Source organism: Mustela lutreola, chromosome 4, assembly GCF_030435805.1.
Source record: "Mustela lutreola isolate mMusLut2 chromosome 4, mMusLut2.pri, whole genome shotgun sequence".
Lineage (NCBI taxonomy): Eukaryota > Metazoa > Chordata > Mammalia > Carnivora > Mustelidae > Mustela > Mustela lutreola.
Window position 1 is genome coordinate 13,246,211 of NC_081293.1, and position 25,761 is coordinate 13,271,971.

At 36.0% G+C, this 25,761-nt stretch overlaps 1 protein-coding gene across 1 annotated transcript in view; it reads left to right on the forward strand.

Moving 5' to 3' along the window:
• Positions 1 to 25,761, forward strand: part of PDZD8 (PDZ domain containing 8) — a 75,554-nt gene that overhangs the window by 30,962 nt on the left and 18,831 nt on the right. The window contains exon 3 of the mRNA XM_059173065.1: positions 9,959 to 10,061. Within this exon, the coding sequence (XP_059029048.1) occupies positions 9,959 to 10,061 (103 nt within the window). The remainder of the gene's footprint in view (positions 1 to 9,958; positions 10,062 to 25,761) is intronic.

Genomic DNA, 25,761 nt, shown 5'->3' on the forward strand with positions numbered 1-25,761 from the left:
AAGATTGTATTTGGTAAAGGCAAAGCCTATGAAATTTTATTGTTTGAGAATTCTACTCCAAAGCAGTATATTTAGGATAGCCTGTCCTAATTAGAGATAGGAGATTCTAATTAAGGTCAGTTCTTCACTGAGTCAAACTGTTCTAAAGTCTGTGTTTTGTCAGTAGTTCCTTTTAAATATTTTGTTTTACTGGTTTTCAAAAATACATTATTTAAAAATTTTTCAGATGTTAACACGAAGACCGAAAACCACAGAAGCTGACATTCTATTCTATTACCAGGAGTCTTCCCTTATTTCCCAATTATTTGTTACCAGCATGGATGCATGGATTCCTTTCTTTTTTTTTTTTTCTTTACTCTCCTTAACTATTTTGATGCCTAAGTTTTCCTAAATTTGGCCTCTAAGAGCTTCTTCAAACTGGCTCCTTAATGCTGCATCTGACATAAACTTGTCTTTTTTCTCTTTTTTTGATTTTTTTTTTAAAGGTCTTTACCACTTTGTGGTATAACAGCTGTTCTAGGATCATTTTGTATCTTATCTGTCACACTCCTAGAATCAGCTATTTTTTTCCAAAAAGCCTTAGTTCCTTTTGATAGAAAATAATAGTAAAAATCAAGGTCTGGGTGTTGGGTGTATTTATTTCTACTCATATATAATCATAGGCCCTTTTACTGGACAGTTAGCAAATACATACATGTGTAGACACTTACAGGTATATGATATATATGACACATACATATTTTAGAAATCATGAATTGACCCAATATTTCCAATTACAGTTCATTCTTATAGGGTTGTTTCTTGCTCCTTTCATATTTATGTCCCTTGAACCCTGACTCTCAGTAGCATCACCAGTTTACTCATTTGCTTAATCCCATAATACCTCTCAGATAGTTCCAGAATTGCTTTGTCTATATAAGTAGAGAAAACATACTTATGAAAAAAAAATCAGGATTTATTCTCAGTTCTCACCTACTCTACCCAAGATTAAGGGTATATGGTCAAGTACTATAGTCATGAATTAGAGTAATTCTCCCCTTAAGTGTTTTATGTTATTCATTTGAAATATAGCTGGGTTTATTTTTTTCTGTTTGGTTTCAGTGTCCCACCCTCCCTCCCCTGACTTTCCATCCTTATTGATTCTTATTTTAATATGTGGGGTGTTAACATACTTCCAAAACTATACAAAAACTTATATAGACAGTCCTTACTCCACATGGAACTATGTTAACCAAAACCCTGCATATCAGAACAATGCAAAGCAGGGACAGAGTTCTCATATGTTGTAACTCAAAGCAAGGACTGCCTGTACAGTCATTCCGATCTTCTTCATCTTTACTGATTCTTTTAGTCTAGTTCTGTTTATTACTGAATGAAAGTGTGTTTGAATCTTCAAGCAAGACTATGAATTTATCTCTTTTTTTTAGTTTTGTTATTAGGTGCATAATTGTTCTTGATATACTTTTGCCTTTACAAAGGGTCCTTTTTTGTTTCATAATATTTCTTGTCTTAATATTTATTTTGTTTAAATTGGTAAAGCTGTTACAGTTTTGCCTTTACAAAGGGTCCTTTTTTGTTTCATAATATTTCTTGTCTTAATATTTATTTTGTTTAAATTGGTAAAGCTGTTACAGTTTTCTTATGTTTGTTTATTTTTTGTTTATTGTTTGCATGGTTTCTATTTTTCTTCCTACAGGTTTTTACTTTCAGTCTTTTTGTGTTTTTATGTTTAGATATAAATGGTTCTTTTTTTTTTTTTAAGATTTTATTTATTTATTTGATGGAGATCACAAGTAGGCAGAGAGGCAGGCAGAGAGAGAGAGAGGAGGAAGCAGGTTTCCTGCTAAGCAGAGAGCCTAATGTGGGGCTCGATCCCAGGACTCTGGGATCACAACCTGAGCCAAAGGCAGAGGCTTTAACCCACTGAGCCACCCAGGCGCCCCATAAATGGTTTTTTTATGTGTAGTCTAACAATCTCTGCCTTTTCATCAGAGTGTTTAGTTTATTTACATTTAATGTAATGATTAAGTTATATTTAGGTCTGTCATTTTGCCATTTATTTTTTGTCTTATTTGTTTGGTTCAATTTGGTTTTTTGCTCCTCTGTCCCTTCTCTCTGTTCTTCCTGTTTTGTAAATCAAATATTTTTAGAATTTAGACTTGACACAGACCTTCAGTTTGTAAAAAGTATCTTCAATATCTCTGAAACACGATAAAGTGAAGCACAATAAAAGGAGCTATTCTGTATTCAGGGAGACAGCTTCAAGGTGACAGTTTGATAAAAGGAATTAATCCTCTAATAGCACTATGTCCATATTATATAGCAAAATGTGGAGAAGCCTGTTAACATTATGGATTTTGAAATTCATTTACAGGACAAGCTGGTTTAGAAGTTGCAATTTCTACCTTGCATTGGTTTGTGAATCCTTCATTTAGCTTATAGTAATGTTTGATTGCATTCACTTCGTAACTTTTTTCTCTAATGCTAACTTTTAAAAAAAATTTTTTTTCTGAAGCAAAGAAGGCTAAATCTTAACCTTTTTTTCTCCCTGAGTAGTTGATAAATGGATGTTGTTATATTATCTGCATTTACTTTAGTGTTTGATATTTTATCTTTTTTAAAAAGGGCAAACATCTAGCAAAATTTGAAGATATTTGGGAGCATGATTCTGCAAATACTTACATTGTTATTAATAGCATTTATTATCTGCAATATATAATAAGTAGTAGGCACTTTACATTAAATATTTCCAGCTCTCAGAATATCTTTACGAAATTAGTATTATTATATCTATTTTATAGATGATGAACTGATGTTTATTATTACTTGCCCAACACACCCTATCTAGAATTTGAACCTAGGTTTTTCTGACTCCAAAATCCCACATTCTGTTATCTTTATATCCTTTAAAAAATATATTATCAAGGAAAAATCTAGCCCTAAAATATTTCATTTTATGTTAGAAATATATAAGATTTGGAAATTTTTTACCTATTTGAGGACAGGTCATTATTTTTTAAATGTTACTTGGGAAAGATCTTGTGAACTAATAATGGAAGTGTCATTTAGATGAAGGCCAAAATCTTTCCTTCATGGAAATTAGCTCAAATATGAGACATTTAAATTTGTATGAATGATGTTGAAAACTGGGAGGAATTACTTGGAATTGTTGTTGAATATTATCCCTTCAGGTTTTAAAGCTACATACATCTATAACAATAAAGGTCTGTAACTCTGAATCTAATATAACCCTATCAGATGATCTGAATTCCAATAGAGATCTTGAGACTACACCTGTATTTATTAGCTGCTGCAGTTCTTCTCAGGGAGAAAAAAAAAGTTATTTTCTTAGTTTCTATGCATTTCTCTAGGCTATAGTTAAATAACCCTCCCTATAATTAGGATACTTTTGACTATAAGCAGATTTTTCAGAAGATTGCAAATTTGGAATTCATCTGTCCTTGGTTTCTCTTTTCGTCCCCTAGCTCCTCTTCCCTAAAGTTACTGTGTTGGAAAAGAGTATTGTTTATTTTGCAGTTGCATATATCCACTGCTATTTTATATAGCAAAACAACTGTTTAATTCTTCTGATTTCTGAATTGTAAATGAATTTAAGAAAATTAAATCGTAATTAGCTGACATAGAAACAAAGCTGTATTTTAAAATGCCAAATTCTAAAATTCTTTAAATGTGATGTTAGTATGCTATTTACTCATATATGATACCTATAACAAAAGTAAAGTGAACTATAAAATGAATTGTGGCCAGAACATAGAATTCAGAAGAATGTTATATCTTTTAATTTTCCCTCTCTTTATACCATTATGCCATAACTGTCAATCAGTACTTTTGGGGTTTTTTATTTGTAGGTAGGATTGATGATAGTAACCAAAAGATAAATGCCTTTTCCCCCCTCTCCTTTTTCTATCAAATGTTCTTGAATTCATTCATCTCAATTTATGTGTAACCCAGACCTTCATTGACTAGCCATGTGTTCTTGGGTAAATTACCCAACCTCTCTGTGCCTCAATTTTTAAATCTGTAAATTAGGGTAATAACAGTACCTATCACATACAGTAATTATAAAAATTAAGTGAGATAATAAACGTAGAAGCTCTTAGAACTGCCCCCATGATAATTGTTAGCTGCCACCTCTGCTCCCAGTTCTTCTGTCACTACTACTATCACTTTGTATAAATAGTGTAGTGAATACAGAAAAGTGGGAAATCCAGTGCCTATGCTCTAAAACTTAGAATGTAGTTGGGGCTAACAGACAAAAATAGATGTATATAAAAAAGCCAGCTATACAAGGCTGTCTGGTTTGAAATGAGACTGAGAGAATAAATATTATAGAAATTTAGGGCAAGGAAAAAATATTTTGGAGTTGAAGCTGCTGTGGAAAACCTCATGGATATGAAGACAGAAGGAAGGCAGATTTTAGAAAAAAAGCCAATAAGATAGTGTAGGTGATTCCATTATTATTATTTAACATAGCACTAGAAGTCTTTAGCATTAGTAATCAGACAACAACAACAAAAAAAGAAAAGGCATCCAAATCTGCAAGGAAGAGTCTGACTTTAACTATTCACAGATGACATGATACTCTATGTAGAAAACCCGTAAGATTACACACACACACACACACACACACACACACACACAAAATGTTAGAACTAATACATGAATTCATCAGAGTCACAGGATATAAAATCAATATATGCAAATCTGTTGCATTTCTATACACCAGTAATGAAGCAGCAGAAAAAGAAATCAAAGAATCGATCCCATTTACAATTGCAACCAGAAACAATGAGAAACTTAGGCATAAACCTAACCAAAGAGGTAAAAGATGTGTATTCTGAAAACTATAAAACATTTATGAAAGAAATTGAAGAAGACACAAAAAAATGGCAAAACATGCTGATGGATTGGAAGAACATCTACACTACCCAAAGAGGTCTACACATTTAATGCCACGCCTATCAAAATACCACCAGCATTTTCACAGAGCTAGAGCAAACCTAAAATTCGGAACCACAGAAGACCCTGAATAGCCAAAGCAGTCCTGAAAAAGAAAAGCAGACTGGAGGCATCAACAATTCCAGACTTCAAGCTAGCTATGTAACAAGGCTATAGTCATCAAGCATTTTGGTACTGGCAAAAACCAGATGCATAGATCAGTGGAACAGAACAGAAAACCCAGAAATGAACCCACAACTATATGGTCAACTAATCTTCACAAAGCAGGAAAGAATAGCCAATGGAAAAAAGACAGTCTCTTCCACAAATGGTGTCAGGATAACTGGACAGCAGCATGCAGAAGAACGAAACTAGACCATTTTCTTATACCATACACAAAATTAAATTCAAAGTGGCTAAAAGACCTTAATGTGAGACAGGAATCCATCAAAATCCTTGAAAGGCAAGAACCTTTCAACCTTGGCTGTAACATCTTCTTACAAAATACATCTCTGGAGGCAAGGGAAACAAAAGCAAAAATGAACTATTGGGACTTCACCAAGATAAAAAGCTTATGCACATCAAAGGAAACAATCAACTAAAAGACATTCTGTGAAATGGGAGAAGATATTTACAAATGACCTGATAAGGGATAATATCCAAAATCTATAAAGAATGTATCAAACTCAACACCCAAGAAACAAAAATAGTCCAATTAGGAAATGGTCAGAAGACGTGAATTGACATTTTTTTAAAGAAAACATCCAGATGGCTAACAGACACATGAAAAGGTGCTCAGCATCACTCATCATCAGGGAAATACAGATCAAAACCACAATGAGCTACAACCTCACACCTGTCAGAATGGCTAAAATTAACAACAAAGACAACAACAGTTATTGACTATGGAGAGAGGCCAAATACCCATCACCTAATGAATGGAAAAGGAAAATGTAAGATAGATATATAGATATATATAGATGTAGATAGCAGTATTACTCAGCCATCAAAAAGAATTGAAATCTTGCCATTTGCAATGACATGCATGGAGCTAGAGTGTATTATGCTAAGCAAAATATGTCAGAGAAAGACAAATACCATGTGATTTCCCTCATGTGAAATTTAAGGAACAAAACAGATGAACATTTGGAAGGGGGGAAAAAGAGGGAAGCAACCCATAAAAGATTCAGGATTCATAACTATAGAGAAAACTGAGGGATGTTGGAGGGAGGAAGGTGAGGGATGTACGTGGGTGATGGGCATTAAAGAGAGTACTTGTTAACGATGAGCACTGAGTGTTATCGATGAGCACTGGGTGAATCACTAAGTTTTCCTGAAACCAGTATTATACTATATGTTAAATACTAGAATTTAAATAAAAGTTTAAAACAAAAACAAAATATAATCATGTAGGTGGCTGGGGAAAAAGCCAGTAAGGCAAAAGTGAAAGTTTGTATTTTCAGGGACCTGTCTGAGTGAAATTTAGATGTTTATGTGAAAAGTCAGGGCCAAATTTGCTAGCAGAAGACGTCCAAGGTAGTTATCCTTTAATCAGAGGGAAGTCACCAAAGGTATCTTGAAGGTGACATTAAGAACCACTTGTTTTAAGAAGTTTGTTATTTATAAGGTAGATTGGACAGAGAGAAAGGTTAAAGCCCCAGAGCCTAATTAAGAGGTGTTACAGGGTAAAGGTGAGTGCTTAAAAGGTATGGATCAGGGGGCGACCGGGTGGCTCAGTCGTTAAGCATCTGCCTTTGGCTCAGGTCATGATCCCAGGGTCCTGGGATCAAGCCCTGCATCAGGCTCCCTGTTCAGTGGGGTTTTGGGGAGGGTCCTGGGATCAAGCCCTGCATCAGGCTCCCTGCTTCTCCCTTTCCCACTCCCCCTGCTTGTGTTCCCTCTCTCACTGTGTCTCTCTCTGTCACATAAATAAAATAAAATCTTTAAAAAACTGATATGGATCAGTAGGGACAGAAAGAAAGGACAAATAGAATAACCAGGACAGGGTTTCCAGAGTGGCTGAATATGTGGATGGGTTTAGGTAGGGAGGCAAATGAACAAACTGTTAAAGATTTGAGTTGAATAAAATTGAGTCAAAATTGACTTTGATTTGATCATCAAGTATTGATTGTTTTTCTAGGTATTGGAAGTTATAAAGACCAAGACACAGCTACTGCCTTTCAGGACTAGTGGGAGAAATAGAGGTATTTTTTCAGAGGGTGATAAATGTGATTTTATGTATCTTTAGTAGTAGGATATGGTAGAGGTCCCTGTACAAGTGTTCTGTAAACTTGGGGTTTTAGAAGCAAAGCAGAAGAGAGGTGCAGGGTGGCTTAGTCAGTTGAGCTTCTGGCTCTTGTTTTCAGCTCAGGTCATGGTCTTGGGGTCATTAGATCAAACTCCAAGTTGGGCTCTGCACTCAGCGTGGAGCCTGCTTCGGATTCTCTCTCTCTCCCTCTGCCCATCCTCCCCCTCACGTGTGCACTTTCTCTCTCTCTCTCTCTCAAAATCTTTAAAAAAAAGAAGAAGAAGAAAAGAAGTAAAGCAGGAAAAAGACAAGGACTGGACATTAGGTTTGGTTTTTGTCATAGACTAGAGAGTTGGGTTCTGAGTTAGGATGGTTTCAGAGGGAAGGGAGAGGGTAGTATAGGCCCTAAGCGTGTACAGGAGGAGGTCAGTTACGTTTGATTCTTCTCACAGCCAGTGAGTTGATATTTGACTCCCTACAGGTGCAAGACTTCCTTCAAATTAATCATTTAAAAAAAAAAAAAAAGAAGAATTTTTATTTTTCTTTTCTGGTGTAAATTGAGATTCTTATAGAAGGGCACATTGAGAATTACTTTCCTTTTCTCAGTGGTTTGGTCTTGAGTCATATAAATTCTATCTCTTGATAGGTGGTGTTTGTGTTTATGTTTAACATGAGGTTCCAATATACTTTTGCCTTTAAAAAAGTTAACCTTTTGAACTTGGAAAGAACTTTCATAGAACTAATAATATCTCTTTCAGGAGACAGGGATCTAAAGACAATTTCCTTTGTCATTTTGTTCAGCAGTATGTACTCTTCCCCCTTTCAAAGTAGTATAGTAAAAAATTTCTGTACTGCTTCTTGCTTATTCAGCATATATTGAGTGTTCATTTGATTCTAAATATGTATTAGCCAGTGATTGTAACTGTGTATTTCTGGTGTTTATATAATCTGAATGTAAAGCCTTTGTTTAACTCAGGATTGAATTGTAAGTGGCATAGTCCCATTTATTTTTACCCCCTTTGGTACTTGTACTTTTGCTTTTCAGTCTTAAACCATTGCCTAAGTCAGGGTCACAAAGATTCTCTTACATTTAGGTCTGTGACTCATTTTGAGTTAATCATTGTTAAGTTTTGTGTTATTCTTTTAAAAAAACATTAAAATGGTGTTATAAAAGTATGACAGAAGTATTATGGTTTCAGGGAAGGATTCTGATTAATGTGCTTTCTCATTCCTAAATCCTGAAGATTAATATATTTTGGGAATTGAGGAGCATTAGCTAGTGCCTACCCTTCTGTGCATGATAGTAAAGGCTTGTAGGTAGTTTACTCTTTTGAACAGATGGTGGCAGCAGAGCTTTGATGAATGAAAATTCTTTTTTCTAAACATTATTTTATAATTATGAATTTTAACTTTTTGGCAGTAGGCTGTTAAGCACTAAGTTTAAATTTACTTTTAAGATTAAAAACTATCTAAATTTAGAGTTGTTTTTGTCTTTGTTTTGCTCTGAGTTTATTCAGGTTTTTAGTTGATGAAGCCAGTTTGTGAAGTATGGACATGATTTGCTAGCAGTCTCCAACCTTAGGACACGGTTTTCTCATATTACTCTAATATGTTTTATTTACCTTTTTTTTTTTTTTTTAGATTTTATTTATTTATTTGACAGACAGAGATCACAAGGAGACAGAGATCACAAGGAGGCAGAGAGAGAGGAGGAAGCAGGCTCCCCGCCGAGCAGAGAGCCCGATGTAGGGCTCGATCCCAGGACTCTGGGATCATGACCTGAGCCTTAACCCACTAAGCCACCCAGGCGCCCCTCTTTTTTTCTTTCTTTTTTTTTTTTTTATCTCACTTTTACCCCCATGATCTTTGTGTGGACATAAAATAACAGAGAAGTAGTCAAAATGTTGATTAACGCTAAAGCTATTCTCAAACTTACTCCTGAAATACATTGGTAGACTTATGTTCTGATTTAGAAGACCGGTAGTATGGAAGCTAGACATGTGGGTAATATTTTTTTCCTTCAATAATAAAACTGCTTACATCATCTCAAGATTGGGCCTGAGATTTCCTTTTTAGTTCTGAGTATTAAACAGTAAAATTAGGTGATGCAGGTATTCCTTGACAGTTGTTTTCAGGATAATAGAAATAGCAAACACTTGTGGAACACTTAGTGTCTGCTAGGTGCTGTACTAAATGTCTTGTATGCATTTACCTTCTTTTGTTCTCACAGCAGCTCTAAGTGGTATTATTTTTGCCCTGAATTTTTCAGAGAAGGAGATGGGTTTTGAGAAGTTAATTTGCCTAACTAAACACTATTAGATGAAGAAGTGTGTGGGTATGTTTATAAGTAACTATATTGTACTATCTTAAGTGTGTGTTTTTATAGGGATGGTATGGTACTATGTGTATCACTCTGCAACTAATTTTTTAAATTCAACAGTCTCATTCAAAGATCTGTAACTTTTGCTACTATCTATAGATGTCTGGTCAGTTTGTTTACCTCATGAATACATACTACTACTATCTGCTTGATTTCGTTGGGAAGAAAGTTTGTCCTGGAATTTCACCTAATTTTGGCTTTACTTCACTTTTCCACTAGAGGGTGTACTAAGTGTTTGACGTAATTTTTTTTCTGTTTCCAAAATTATAAATAGTAATGGAGTAGTTTATTATTTCTTGGTATTATAATCAGAATAATTTTATTGTGTATAAGTGGTGTAATAGTCTCCCTGTTTTATTTTTATATTGCAGGTTACTCATTTTTGGATCCTATGACAGAGAGGCAAATATTCATTGTACACTCGAGTTGAGCAGTGGTGTTTGGGAAGAAAAACAAAGGAGTTCTATTAAGACGGTACAGTAGATTTGCATAGTTTTACATCTTTCTAAACTTTTGCGTTCTATAAACATACCTTTAATAATGTTTCTATATTTCTATATTTATAGAGTTATTTTTGTTCATGTCAAACAATTGTGAACAACTCTTATTTGTCTTAATGCAGCACAATAGTGAAAAAGTGAATCTCATAAAACTGTGGTGTTCAGATCACTTGCTTGCATTAGAAACCTTTTCTAATTTTCCTTCTAGAGCTTTAAAGTTATTTCACAGGGATGGAATTAGAAAGAATTCTAAACACCTTAGAGAGCAAGAAAATTTAGAGCCTTCTTTCATTGGGTAGATGTTTTATGAGTGCTTACCTTATACTAGGTGCTGTGTTAGATTCAGGAAACAGTCCAGAAAAAGAAAAGACCCTGATTTTATGGTGTTATCATGGGGTAGAGGTTTAGCATGAGGGTTAGAAGAAGAGAGAACTGAACTACATGTTACAGGATGGAGATAGAAAATGACAATAAATGGGTAAACCAAAAAAATGAAGGTAATTTCCAGAGATTGACAGATACTGTGAAAAAAATAGGATTATGATAGAACAGATTCTTCAAAGCTGGTGATAATAAGGAAAACCTCTAAAGAGATGACACTGGAGTGCAGGATACCCCAGTTAGAATTTCAGATAAATAGTGAATAATATTGTTTGTTTCAAGTATTTACCTAATTTTTATATGCTAAGTCTGACGACTGTTCACTAAGACAAGGCCTGAATTGTGAAGAGGAGCAAGCCACATGGAGAGTCTGGGGAAATGAGGCAGTGGAAGGCATTTCCAGCAAAGGCAGCAGCAGATGTGTGAGGGCGTGTGAGTTTGAGGAACAAAAAAGAAGGCTAGTATAGCGAGAGCATGATATGAGAGCTAGAGAGTCACGCTTAATCTTGTAAGGGGTTTGAATTTCATTATTTGTGGTGGGAGAGTTTTAAGACATGATCTTGTGTACATTTTGCAGTAAATGTTCTGCTTGTATAGACAAAGGATTATAGAAGACAAGAGTAAACCTAGAGCAAGGTTGGTTAGGAGGCATTTAGGGGCATTATTGGTTAATGTAACTAGGTGGTAGCTGAGGAGATAGAAAAAAAAATGGATTTAGGCTATGCTTTTGGTGTATGAAGGACTTAGAGTTCTGGTTTCTTTTTTTTCCTTTTTTTAGTGTATTTTTTTCTTTTTAATGTCATGATTTCTTTTTTGATAAGAAGAAAGGAAACAAACAAACAAACAGTCACCTAAATTGCAAGATTGAAAAACTATAAAGACTTTTAAAATATTTTAAATGCTAGAATTAAAAAAAAAAATAGTGCTTTGCTATCAACATGTTTTAAGTAGACTTGGTTGGATTCTTTTGAGCCCTTAAATGAATAAAAATTGTCACTAGTTTTTGGTTAATTTGTTTCCAAAATGAGTTGGTAGTTTCTGAATATTCTGAATAAAAGTTTTAATAGTAATTATTATGTGCTTCTTGTGTTTTGCTTAAATCTAGTAGTCTATTAAAGATTTAGAGTGTTTATCAAAATTATCTACAGAATATCTATACTAAGCCCACGATGTTTCACAATGGAAACAAGAGTTTCAGAATTTTATGGCTGAAGCAGGGGTGTTGGGGGCAGGCTATGTCCTAAAGGAACAATATCCCCTTTTTTTTAGATAATTTATTTCATTTATTAAGTATATACTGAAATATTATGGGTTTGGTGGTAATAAAATTCCAAGAGTGCTTCTTGGAACCTCCAAACCTTGCTGGAGTTACTTTTTAGTCTTTTGAAAAATAAGATCCATTTAGCACATCATTAGTTTTTTTGCAGGAATAAATTATAATTGTATTCTTTAAAGATGTATTTAAGAACCTAAATAGTTCATTGTTTCTATTACATTTAATTCTTGGTGGCAATAATAATATTAATAATAATTCTTGGGCGCCTGGGTGGCTCAGTGGGTTAAGCCGCTGCCTTCGGCTCAGGTCATGATCTCAGGGTCCTGGGATCGAGTCCCGCATCAGGCTCTCTGCTCGGCAGGGAGTCTGCTTCCTCCTCTCTCTCTCTCTGCCTGCCTCTCTGCCTACTTGTGATCTCTCTCTGTCAAATAAATAAATAAAAATCTTTAAAAAAAAAAATAAATAAAATAAAATAATAATAATAATTCTTTGTGGCAATATAGCCAGTTCTGTGATTATTATTTGTAGCCAATACTATTTCTCTATTATGTCTTCATTATGGTGAATATGTACTTCTGAACTATGCTACCTAGCTGTTTTATAGTAGTAATGATGTGCTTTTAGTATTTCTAAAATAACCTGTTATTCTTTGTAGCATCTTAAAAAGTAGTCACAGTTCTCAATTTTTAAAATAGGTCTGTAAGCATGTCTCCATGCTCTTGGAGAACATGACTTTTTTTTTTTTTTTAATCGAACCACGTTTTATTTTTCTGAACTCCGAATTATCCGAAGGTAGAAACACATTTTTAGCATATATACAAATAGGATGTGTACTTCAGTGGGATTTCTTCAATCCCCATATTTTAGAGAAGGTACTAGAGCTCTTTCTGGAATATCTAGGTTTAGGTATATATGTCAGACTTAGATGTATTCTAAATATCTGAGGTTATCTGTAATTCTGGTTGAGGATATTTTTATTTTTTTATTTTTCTTATTATTAACATATAATGTATTATTTCCTTCAGGGTACATGTCTGTGATTCATCTTTTTTTTTTTTTTAACTTTTTTAATGGTAATGTGGTATTTGGATGTTCCTTTGACCTTAAATTGTTTCTAAATTAACATAATTCCTTTGTGTAATAACTGTTGTGAATATCCTTACAAAAAATTGAGTAGTATGAAATTCTTTTGGAATAAATAGAGTAATTTTGACCAGGGTGGGATAGTAGGGGGGAATAAAGCTGGAAAGGGAGGACAGGCCACAGAGTTTGAATTTATGGAAGTAGTAAAGAGCTATTAAAGATTTTGAGCACAGGGATGACATGGTTAAAATAATGGTTTTTAGGAAAGTCTCCCATTTCTTTGGTGGTCATTCGTACCTCAGCTTTCTTTTAAGTTACATGTCAAACAATTTGAAACAATTCCTCAGAGGAATAAAATAACCAGTTTGTTCTGAATTACATGAATACATGAAAAAGCATTTTTGTTTTATCCAGGTATGAAATGGTCATAACTTGCCATTGCTAATGGCATTTTCAGTTTCCCTTGTTATATTTGCAGAAGTATGAGATTAGACAGCTTTAATATTTTACAGAAAAGGTTAGTAAGACTTTAATCTTGAGTCACAATTTTAGGTCTTCACATATGTCATAGGTAGTTTTGGAGAAGAATTCTAGGTTACTAATTACATCTGGTGTCAAAAATGTCAGCAGCAGTTAAGTGTCTCCAGGCATTAAATTACATAGGACTGAATTTAATAACTCTTGGGAGAAGAATTCATTGTGTTCTTTAGGACTACATAAAAGATTACAGAATAGGATTTGATCATTTGCAATATATTGCAAATTGGGATAGAAAAAAAGAACATCATTAAAAAATAAGTGTGTGAAGGTATTTGATGAGTTTAGAAGCTATCTGTATAAATACAGTTTTCAGGCTTAAATTAATTTTTTAAATGTTGAAATTCATTCAGTGAAGAGAGCCACTAGTTTCAGTAAATATGTAGAATGAAAGAAACTTAAGTCTTTCCATATTTTAAATGTGTCTTTGAGTCTTTAAAGCATTATAGTGTATCTTATGTTGCTGATAGTGGAAGATCATTAATAATAACAATAGATGAAAAAGCTTTAGGGACACCTGGGTGGCTCAATGGATTAAGCATCTGCCTTTGGCTCAGGTTTCCTGGGATCCAGTCCCAGGTTGGGCTGCCTGCTCAGCAGGGAGTCTGCATTCCTTCTCCTCCTCCCTCTGCTTGTGCTCTATTTCTCACTTTCTTTCTTCCTCAAATATAAATAAATAAAATCTCAAAAAAAAAAAAAAAGAAAGAAAGAAAGAAAAGAAAAGCTTTAAGTTTGTAGTGTTGGCATAAATGTTGGGAGGTGGAGATGGAACAGTCTTAATGCCTTAGCTGCAAGTATTAGCAAAACCAAGTGAATAGTGGTTTAAGCAAGAAAAAGACTTATCTTGTATGAGAAGCTGTGAGTTAGGATGGCAGCTCAGTGATACTCTAGACACAGAGCCTTGGCTCTTAACTGGCTTCCTCCTCCATCACCCCTAGTGTGGGATTTTTATCCTCATAACTGCAAGATGTCTAATGCACCCTGGGTATCCACCTTTCAAGAAAAAAAGTAATGTTGGGGCACATGGGGTGGCTCTGTCAGTTAAGAGTCTGCCTTCAGCTCAGGTCATGATATCAGGGTCCTGGGATCAAGCCCCACATCAGGCTCCCTGCTCAGGAGGGAATCTGCTTCTCCCTCTCCCTCTGCTCCTTCTCTCTCTCTCTCTCTCTCAAATGAAATCTTTAAAGAAAAAAATCAAAAGCAGGGGTGAGGTCTAAAGCATGCCAAATGCACATGTCAGCCGGGTTTTGTCCTTTTTAAATGCTTTCCTGGATGGTCCCAGGGATCCACTTGTATCCATTGGCTAGAACTGAGTCACTCAGTGTCCCCAACAGCAAGGAACTACAGAGAATCACTTTAGTTTTTTAGGCTTTGTAGAGTAGAAGGCACAGGTGAAGGCTATGAATGCAGTTTAGGTGCCCAGCCCACAGTCTTCTATCAGAAAATATTCAAATCTGTCTGAGGACTTATTTTTAAGGGAATTTTTCTTATATATTGGGATGTAAGTGAGTAATTGAAAAGAATATGGATTTCTTCCTGTTTTGAAATGGACAAATAAATAGAAAGGAATCTTCTGGGTCCCTGAATGTACAGTAGATGGGCAGAAGGGAGATTCTGGAACAGTTGTGTGTTCAGTAAAAATGGAAGCACTTCATGTCTTAAGGAACCCAATGTGCAGGCTCCCAAGGGAACTGTGGTTAAAGACATTAGGAGATGTAATGATATTTCAGATCTTCCTGAAAGATAAGAAGTAATAAATCCCTGAAGAGTGTTTTGCTGACATTTGGGGAGAATCCATAAATGATAATTTCGAACTCTTAATCAGAATGAATATATTCAGAGGGTTATATGGTGTCCATTGGTAATGCGCAGTTGGCAACTGCTATAAGAAAGGCTTTAGAGAGGGTCAGCCATACCACAGATTGTGAAGTCAGAAGAATTCACCTCCTAGATTCTAGATTTGATCTGTTTTGACCTGAGTTGTACTTTTTCTTCATTGCTACTTCCCAATCAAAAACCTCAGTTTTTTTAAGGGATCTGATTCTAAAAGATAAATAATTTGTATCAGGCTTCCTCAGTTTTCTTCTTAAACATACCCTTAAAATTAAAGAGGCATCTGAGGAAATGATCCCAATTTTCAAAGAACTGTAAGTATGAGAGAGGCATGGGAACCAAATATATAACATGAGTCTGTGAAATACTTTGCCCAGATAAAAAGAGCCAAAGGCTTTTGCCTATAGGATCTGACCTTGTTCCATTAAATCCCACTACTCTAACAAAGATTGGACCAGTGGTGTTCTAATAATTAGAAGACATTTGAGAGTGGTAGTAGTGGAATCAGTGTAGAGCAGAGGCAAGGAGACCTCTAAAACTCAGGAGATGGGATCTGAGTGGAAGGATGACCTTCATAATAAAATGAGCCATGCTCAGTTGCCCAAGATTGAGCCTGATTCGGAGGCAATCTGCCTTATTATAGATTACAGTGAGTCTCCCTATACTTTCAAAGTAAAGGTTGAGGCAGCTGAATCCAGGAAACACTTGGTAGAGGGACCGTAATCAGTTGAAAGAAAATACAGTTAATAGGGAACTCATTCCCTGCTTAATCTAATATTACAGTGCTAAACAGCATATAGAAGAAATGGAAATAGTAAATGTGTTTCAACTTTCAGAAAGTTTTTGATGAAGAACCATACGAAAGGTTCCTAAATTATTTCTTTAGCAGATATCTGTATCCTTTGTTACAGATAGAGCTGCCTTAAGGATAAAGATGACCAGGTATAATATCTGGAGTGATTGAGTCTAGGACTTTGATCAGTTTTCACAAATTAGCTGAAAACACACTATCCAATGGAAATAAATAGTACACCATTATGTGATTTTAAGTTATCTTGTGGCTGCATTTAAAAAGTAAAAATAAATAAGTGAACTTAATTTGAGTCATGTTTTACTTGATCAGTATACCCAAAACATTGTTATTTCAACATATGATCTACATAAAAAGTGAGGAGTTGGGGATTTTTTTTTCCTTCTAAAGTCTTTGAAATCTGGTGCGTATTTTATAACACATCACAATTCATCCTAATCAGGTTTCAAGTGCTCAGTAGCCACATGTAGCTAGTAGCTATTCTACTGGACAGCACAAACCAAAAAGAAGGATGTACAATATAATATGCAGATTTACACATGGCACAAAACTTTTCTAAGATGCTCGCAAGTTAAGAGGAACAAAATGAAGAAAAAGCTCATAGGACTGTTGCATAAGAATTCAAAACTGTGCTTAAAGTATATGAGCTCTAGGATCCTTAAAGAAATAAATATGTCTTTGTGCCTCCAAACAAAAAATTTCAGCTTAACATGAGAGTGGTGTCACAAAATGAATACACTTATTTAAAACCGTGAAATTCTCACAGAATTAATTATTTGTGCAATCCTGGTTTTTATAATACAAGTAATTTATGAGAGCTAGATAATGTGGGGAGAAAAAGGTAAAGTTAATATGGCAGTGAGATAGCCATATATAGATAAGTGAATGGGGAAAAGTTAGTGATCTTCAGCTAAAAATACAAAGGTAGGTGAATGATTAATGGAAGCATAAAAACACAAAAAAGAAACAAGATGATCAACAAATATACTGAGCAAGGAAATAGATCTTTAGGGCAATGAAAATAAATCATGTCCCTGATGGTTGATGATCAGATGATATAAATGCTAAAAGAAATTTACTTAAAAGGTCTTTGATAATTCTGCACACTGCCTACTTGCTGGTAGACTTTATAGGGAGACAAGTAATGCTATGTGTATTGTACCTAGTGGACACCCTGAAATGTCCCAGTTGTTCAGTCAGTGTCCTAGGAGGGTAAGTGGAGGATAAGTGATCATTTTGAAATACAAATCTGATCTTTCGGTTGCCTTCTTAAATTTCTCAATGGTTTCATGTAGCTCCTAGAATGAGACAAATTCTTTGATGTCCCCCACAAAGCACTCCCTGGCCTGGCCTCTGTTTCTCCAGTCTTCTCTTCTACCCTTCCATTCGGCTTTAGCTATACTGACCATCTTTCACTCTTTCAGACTTGCCATACTCTGTGTACTACACAGCTTTTGAACATGCACACCCTTCCCCAGCCCCTTTTTCTACATGCATACTGTGCCTTTCCCCATTATTCAGATCTCTGTGGCAACCCTTAGCTTGTTCACCTTTAGACACATTATTGGGCCTGAGCCCTGCACCATGTATGACAGGGCTGACCTCCACTGGCAGTTTTTCCAGGGCTTTAGTATCAGTTGACTCTCAGCTGTGTTTAACCCATGTGAAGTTCTGATGGGAAGTAGAAGTGGACTGGGGAAGCTGGGGTATTCTTCCTGTTGCCCTTGGCCTTGGACAACAAACATGTTTGGCAGCTATTATCTCTCCTCCAGGACTCTGTGCTTCTCCTAGGACAGACCCACTGTATTTCCTGCTTATGCTGGGTGCTCTATCATCTGGCTGGTTCTAAGACCAATTCCTCCCTCTGTTCTTCCAGCCTAAGGTTGGTAGCGACTTTTGCTAGTATCTGAGTCGCTCCACTGTCTCCTGTTTGGTTTTCAGTTTTATCATTGAGTAATCATTCCCCTATTTTGACGTACCGCTATTTCAAATACTAAGGTGTTTTCTGATCAAACCTTATCAAACCCTGGCTGATACTTCAACCAGTCATCATTCTTCTAGAAAACTTTGCCTAGTGAGCATAAGATACATTGGGAATATCTTTTTAAAAGATTTTTATTTATTTATTAAAGAGAGTGACAGAGAGAGAGTGGTGTGAGCACAGGAGCAGAGGGAGGGGCAGAGGGAAAGGGAGAAGCAGGCTCCCTGCCAAGCAGGGAGCCTGATGTGGACTTGATCCCAGTACCCTGGGATCACGACCTGAGCCAAAGGCAGACGTTTAACCAACTGAGCCACCTAGGTGTCCCAGGAATATTTCTCATAGTTGGGAATTCATACTTACATTTCTATGATAATTTGATTGGTGTTATCTTCACCAGTGTCTTTCTTTATCACAAACACTATGATTGTTTTTACTTATAGCAGTTGGCATTTAGTGGAAATTCAGTGAATGTTTTTGGGAATACTGAAAATGCCTGACTAGCTGTGAGCCTCCATTTACCCTTGGACTTTTTTCTTCTAGACTTCTAGGTTTCAACATGCCTTAGTCACAAAATGAGATTTACTACCCAGTATTCCTTCTGTTTATAAAAGCCTAGTTTTAATATTTTTTTTAAGATTCTACTTATTTATTTGTCAGAGAGAAAGAGAACACAATCGGGGGCGCAGCAGGTGGAGGGAGAAGCAGGCTTCCCACCGAACATGGAGCCTGATCCAGGACTCAGTCCCAGGATTCCAGGATCATGACCTGAGCTGAAGGCAGGTGCTTAACCGACTGAGCCACTAGGGAGTCCCAAAAGCCTGGTTTTAGTTTACAAATATGGTACATAATGGTATAATGGCACTATTTAAAACATTAAAAGAACTTCCCACTCTATGTATACAGTTCAGTGTAGCCTAAATAAAATGACTGTGATTCAAAATTTACTTGTCTTACTTCCCTTTTGGTTTTGGAGAGTTTTAGAAGTCTTGCTGAATGATAGCTGTCCAGATCTGTCTACGTTTGTTGATTATACATACAAAGAGTCAAAAAAGATTCCCTAAAGAACTCTGATTACAAGTAAGAACATCTGAGACAGACAAATTTATAAATACATTAGATGCTTCTGAGCTGGCATTTTGGTGTGTTTGCTTAAGGCCAGATGTCTTGCAGATAGCATTTTGGTGTTCCTATTTAACCATTTGCCATTTACAGTCTTAATCTTATCAAAAGGAAGAAAAAGATTAGGGCAAATAAAGCTTTTTTGAAAATGCCAGTTTTTATGAAAACTCTGGTTTAATTCAATTTGATAATATTTGTGAATACAGTAGGGACTCAGTGGAATTTTAATCATATATAATGTTCTGTAATTTGGCTTCTTAAGTAAACTAAATGCCTTTTAAGCTTTAGTTGTAAATTCTATGCAGCATTTCTGCTCTTAGTCTAAATGGTGTTACTCGGGCCACAGTAAACTGGAGGGTCATGAGGAACAAAATTCAAAAACAGTGTTCAAGTTCTACTAATATCAGTGTTTAAAATGAGGGATGCAGTTCTTTGTTTCATAGTTTCTTAGTGTGTTTAATATGATTGTGAAATACTGTGAAAAGAGTAGGAACTTAAGTTAAAATATAGAAACATCAACTCCAATTCACGTAAGGCACTTTGTGAATATGAAAAAGAAGCCCAAGGGGTGCCTGGGTGGCTCAGGCGGTTAAGTGTCTGCCTTCAGCTCAGGTCATGATCTTAGGGTCCTGGGATCGAGCCCTGCGTGGAGCCCCTCATCAGGCTCCTTGCTCAATGGGAAACCTGCTTCTCCCTCTCCTTCTGTCACTCCCCCTGTTTGTCCCCGCTCCATCCCTGTCAAATAAATAAAAGAGAAAAAAAAAAGCTGAATATGAGGTATAAGCAGTGAAGCAGTGAAAAAGTAAGATCAACAGTAGGATCAGCAGTATGGGAGCATAAGTATTATAGTTAGCATTTGAATGTTCTAAGAGAGTTTGAGAACCAAATACTATGGAGGGGAGATAGCATTCTGCTAGGAAAACTGAGAAAGAATAGGAGGTGACATTTGAGCCAAGCTTCCCACGTGTGTGTAGTGTTTTGAGATGGTAGGGAGGGCATTTCAAGGTGAAGGACATGAGTTAAAACCAAATAAAGAATGAGAATGGTTGAGTATGTTTAGGATACGTGTTATCCAGACTGACTAAAGAATATGGTAGTGTAGGAAGATTATACAAAACAGCAATAAAAAGGTTGGGCCGTATTACAGAAGTGCTTTAAATACCAGACTAAGAAATTTAGCTGTTACTCTGGAAGACAGTAGGAGTTATGGAAGCTTTTAGAATGAAAGTGATCTCATCAGAATCTTGGTTTAAGGCAACTTGGTTCTGAATTTGAGTCGTAGCTAGGTCACGCTAGGTCACTTCTTGGCAGCATGATCTCAGCATCCTCAAATCCATTTCCACAAGCACTTTATTCCTCTATAAAATGGGACTGGTAGTGCTTCACGTGGATGTAGGAGGGATAAATGAAATCTCTATATTAAAATGTCTCGTTCAAGGGATAGCTCATTCAGTTAAGTGTCTGCCTTTAGCTCAGGTCATAATCCCAGGGTGCTGGGATGAGTCCCACATCTGGCTCCTTGCTCAGCGGGGAACCTGCTTCTCCCTCTGCCTGCCATTCCCCTTGTTCATGCACTCTTGCTTTCTCTCTAACAAATAAAATCTTTAAAAATAAATAAATAAAATGTCTAGTTCAGTATCTGGCATACAGTATTTAGTAACTAATAACTTCACTAAATCTGGCAGCAAATGGATAAAGTCAAACATGATTTATGAGGGAAGGAAGGGAAACAGTAGAGATGAGGGGCAATGAAGTCGGAACCAGAATGGTGACAATGAAAGTGGAAAATAGAATCAGTGTGACTTGGATACCACTAGAAATGCAGCGTTTGGGGAGAGTGAGACGGGAAGCCAGGACTGAAGTCATGAGGTGCCGGGAAGAGGAGAAAGAAGATTTCATTCTGGACATGTTGGGTTTGAGGTACAGTGGTTATCAAAGGTCAGTCTAGACATGGAATTTTGTTCATATGCTGCCTTGATCTGCTGTTTTTTGTTTTTATGCTTCTGATGCTGTCATTTAAGTCTTGACATCTAGTAAGTTGAACACTTTAGTTGGGGTTATATGTGCTCTGTTTTTAGATCTCTTTTTCAAATAAAGAGAATCAGAATGGTTTCACAAAAAAGTAGTAAGAATCTAAAAATTTTTAGAAGAGCTTTTGAAAACAAGTTGAGAAAATAATATTAGTAAAATTTAAACACTGTTTTTGAATTTTGTTCCTCATGACCCTCCAGTTTACTGTGGCCCGAGTAATACTCATTCACTCAGTCCATATTTTGTCATGCACTAAAGCATCCTATTTATGAGGCAGAGTACACCTCCCACAGAAACCCATGTAGCCAAATAGCTCATTTCCCAAGTCATACCCTCAGAAGCCAGTTGCAGAAGTAGGGAATAAACAATTAGAAAAGTGTTGGGTGTTACCAGAGATCCTGCAGTAGCATGCACCTCCCTGCCTACAGGTGTTCAGTCCCCTAGTCATTAGGAGCAGTAACAAGATCTGAGCACTCTCTTGTGCCAGCCATGATTGTAAGACTCTGTATGCAGCAGCCATTTAATTCTCTTAGCAGCCTCATGAAAATAGGCACACTTGTCATCACCATTTTAGATGGGAGGAAACGGAGGCACACAGAAAGTAACTTACCCAGGTCCCCCAGTCTGCACACCCAGGCAGTGTGACTCCAGAGCTGGTGGTCTTAATTACTGTACCATCCCACCAGTGGTGGGTTCAGATGTGGCCCCTTTGACACTAATTCTGTGCCTGCAGAACAAGTTATTTCCTAGTGTCTCAAATGGACGTACTAGTAACAGTACAAGGGTTAAATACCTGTGAAACACTTGGCACAGTATCCGGCCCATAATAACTATAATAGATAACTATTACCATCAACCTTGACCTGAATCCCACCTCCTTTGCTCCTTTGTTTTTAGTGCTGACATTTTATACATCCTTTTAAACCCTTCCTATGACAAGGTGAGAAGGACAGGGGAATAGCTTCCTCAGTCATGGGATAGTATCGTTTGTTTTGTAAGACTTATGAGCCAAATAGTGACTTTTAAGAACATCAGCAAGTTTAAAAAAAAAAAAAAATGAAGTTTAATAAGGTTTCTTTTAAGAAGGTGGAGATCAGCCAGCTACTGGCCATCTCAAGTGAGGATAAAATATGGACAAGCATTTAAATTTGAGGAAGGTTTAAGATAAATTAAGAATTTTGTAGAGGGGGCACCTGGGTGGCTCCGTGGGTTAAAGCCTCTGCCTTAAGTTCAGGTCATGGTCCCAGGGTCCTGGGATTGAGCCCCACATCGGGCTCTCTGCTCGGCAGGAAGCCTGCTTCCTCCTCTCTCTCTCTCTGCCTGCCTCTCTGCCTATTTGTGATATCTGTTTGTCAAATAAATAAATAAATAAAAATCTTTAAAAATTTTTTCATAGAAATAAAGTGTTCATGTCATAGCATAGAAAAAAGCCTAGCTATCTGTCATTAATAGTGTAGTTTTCGAACATTTAGAAAGTAGTAGTATATGGGACTAACCTGAGATCTCTAGCACTGACTTTTTCATTTTACTGTAAATGTGAACTTCTGTCATTTACTAATTGAAATTACTTTCAGATAAATATATTAAAAGTAAAACTAGGTTGAAGGTTTCTTTTGTATCTTCAAATGGGCAAGGGCAAAAGGCAGCAACAACCACACTTAACTCCTGTGTCCTGTTAAACAGTCAGTCTTACTTAGTGTTTCCATAAGGTGCTGTGTATTTCTCCACATAAATATTGAACATGACCTGTTCAAAGTGGGTTTAGGACAGCTGTGTTTCTCATTTGTAAGCATGTTAATTTACATTGATATTGAATCGTACTATACAAATAAGTGGTTATATTGAAAGCTGCTTATATATAAACAGTGTGCTCTATACTAGAAAAGATAAGAATGTTTTATTAATCATTGTAAATAAGACTACTTCTGGGTAACTCATTATATTTCTTTAAACGTTATCAAGAGACTCGTAGGGTATGGACCGATGGCTCACTTTCTAAATGATGTGTGAATTAGCTTTCATAAATTGGTCAACACTGAGAATTTTGTTGGAAGTCTAAGCGGGAAGCCATTGAGCATAAAGAAGCAACATAGGTATCATGAAGCAGAATTTTAATTTCCTTGTGTTATACTCATGAATAAACTAAACAATAAAATCAGCAGTTTCTATAAGATAAAAGTGATATGTTTGGAAATTGCTATAAGCTGTACTTTTTGCCCTTATTTAAAAAATTCAGAAAGCTGTAAATAAAACTGTGAAAGCCAACCATAATCCTACTACCCAGGGAGACCACCATTAACTTTTTAGAAGAACTTTATAAACACAAGTATATACATACTATTCACAGGTTATATTTATGGTTCCTTAAAAAAGAGATCACGTCTTTTATAACCTGCCTTTTTTCCTACTTAATGATATACTGGGGGCCTATTTTTATTTCCATATACATGTGTTATTTTTATTTCTGCTTGATACTCCACTATGTGCCATAATTTATTTAACCAATTACTTATTAACTAACCTGTAGACTTTCCCTTTAAAAAAAAAAGATTTTATTTCTTTATTTGAGAGAGAGAGAGCATGAGAGGGGGAAGGTCAGGGAGATGCAGACTCTCCACTGAGCAGGGAGCACCGATGCCTGGACTACAGGATCTGACCTGAGTCGAAGGCAGTTGCTTAACTAACTGTGCCACCGAGGTGCCCTTTCCTATTTTCTGATGTTGTAAAGAAATCTCTAATGTCACTGTGAATATATTCATGCACATCCATTGTTGAAGTCATGGTTTGGCATACTTTTTCTATAAAAAGCCAAACAGCAAATACTTCAGGCTTTGTAAGTCAGATAGTCGTATTCACAACTACTCAACTCTTCTGTCTTAACTCTAAAGCAGCTAGAGACAATACATTAACAAATGAGCGTGGCTGTTTTCCAGTATAACTTCTTTAAATAACAGTCCACAGGTTACAGTTTGTTGACCCTTGATCCAAATGATTCTTTGGTCTGAGACTGTGCAAAAGTAAAAGGCTATTGGTACATATTTCACAGTTGCATTCCTGCTAGAAAAAGGTCTATAGATTGTTTCAGTGTTAATTTTCTGACTTTGATACTTGTATTGTGGTTTTAAGAAAATGGCCTTGTTGAAAATGGCCAAATATTTAGAGGTAAAGGAGGCATTATGTCTGCAACTTATTTTCAGATGGTTCAGAAAAAATATGCAGAGTGAGACCCAAATGTGGCAAAATGTTAACAATTGGGAGGGCTGGATTCAGGATAAAATGGAAATCCTTTGTACTATTTTTGCATCTTTTCCATAAGTTTGAAATGATTTCAAGATTAAAAATAATAATCCGTCTCTAAGACTCTTTAATGAGTCTTTAAGACTCATTATTTGGCATCTATTTTCTATATAAAGCCAAACAGTAAATACATTCTTTAAAGAGTCTTAGCTGTAATACTAAACTTGCTTCTTTTCTTCAAATATGCCTAGCTTTCATCTCCTCATGTCAAAGCTACTGCTCTCATTGTTGGATATATTGCCTCCACTCCTGACCTGGCCTGATAAACTATTATTACTCTTTCAAGTGTCAAATTAAATTTGTTTTTTAGGGATGCCTTCCTTGATTTCTAAATGTTATTAGGCGACGCCCATTAAATCGCATATGTAGTATTGTAATTATTTGTTCAACCTACCTGTTCTTCCTGCTTCCGTGAGGCCAGGGAAGCTCATCTGTGTTGTTCACAGCTACACCTCAAGGGCAAGTGCCTAAGCATTTGAATGAGTGAGTGAATCAATTGGTGCATTTCTTCCCATCACTTTTCTTCCTTGGTAGCTTTGCTGTAGGTTTTGGTAAATGTGTGTTTCTTAAATCAACACTGATTTTCTAAAAATGTTACCACCACTTCATTTTGAGAAGAGGAGTTATAGAATACACTGATATGTCTGAAGATCATGAGTGTCTTTTGAAATTGTAATGTAGTGAGAATTCTGGTAGAAAGGTCTTGGTTTATTACCTCATGGACCGGAAAGACTGGGAATAGCTACTTGGCATTTAAAAGCCTGCTGATAAAAGTTCCGGTGTATACTCGTGTTGTGTCCATATGTGTGCACATTGTTGGTGTGCCTTTTCTTCCATCCCTGCCCAGCTACTCTACTAAAAAAGCTGGGAAATAGTTATCAGGGTGTCTTTTTCAGAAATGTACTTGATGAAGAAATACTCAAAAGTATACCTGCTCGTAGTAATTTAGGGTCTTTCACTTACTGATTCTTTTTCTTGGACTTCTCGGTTGTTTGGGGTTTTTTTTTAATCTCCCTCCATGTTAAAAGCTTGTATAGGATAGAACAGTTTGTAAAAGAGCTATATTGATGTGTTATTAAAATATATCCTTTTCTTATCCATTGTATAAAATTATGTGCATGTTAGGAAGGGATTAAAAAATCAATATGTTGTTTTCCCCCCAGGTGAAAATATAGCATCCCAGCTGGGTCCAAGAAAGGCTAAAAGGATGTCAGAGTATGAGAGCTCTTAAAGGCTATCTTGGTGTTTTTACTAAATTGCTCTCCACAAAATAGCTAGAATTTTTTAACCTGTGTCTGACATTATTGACAAAGTTAAATGCAGCT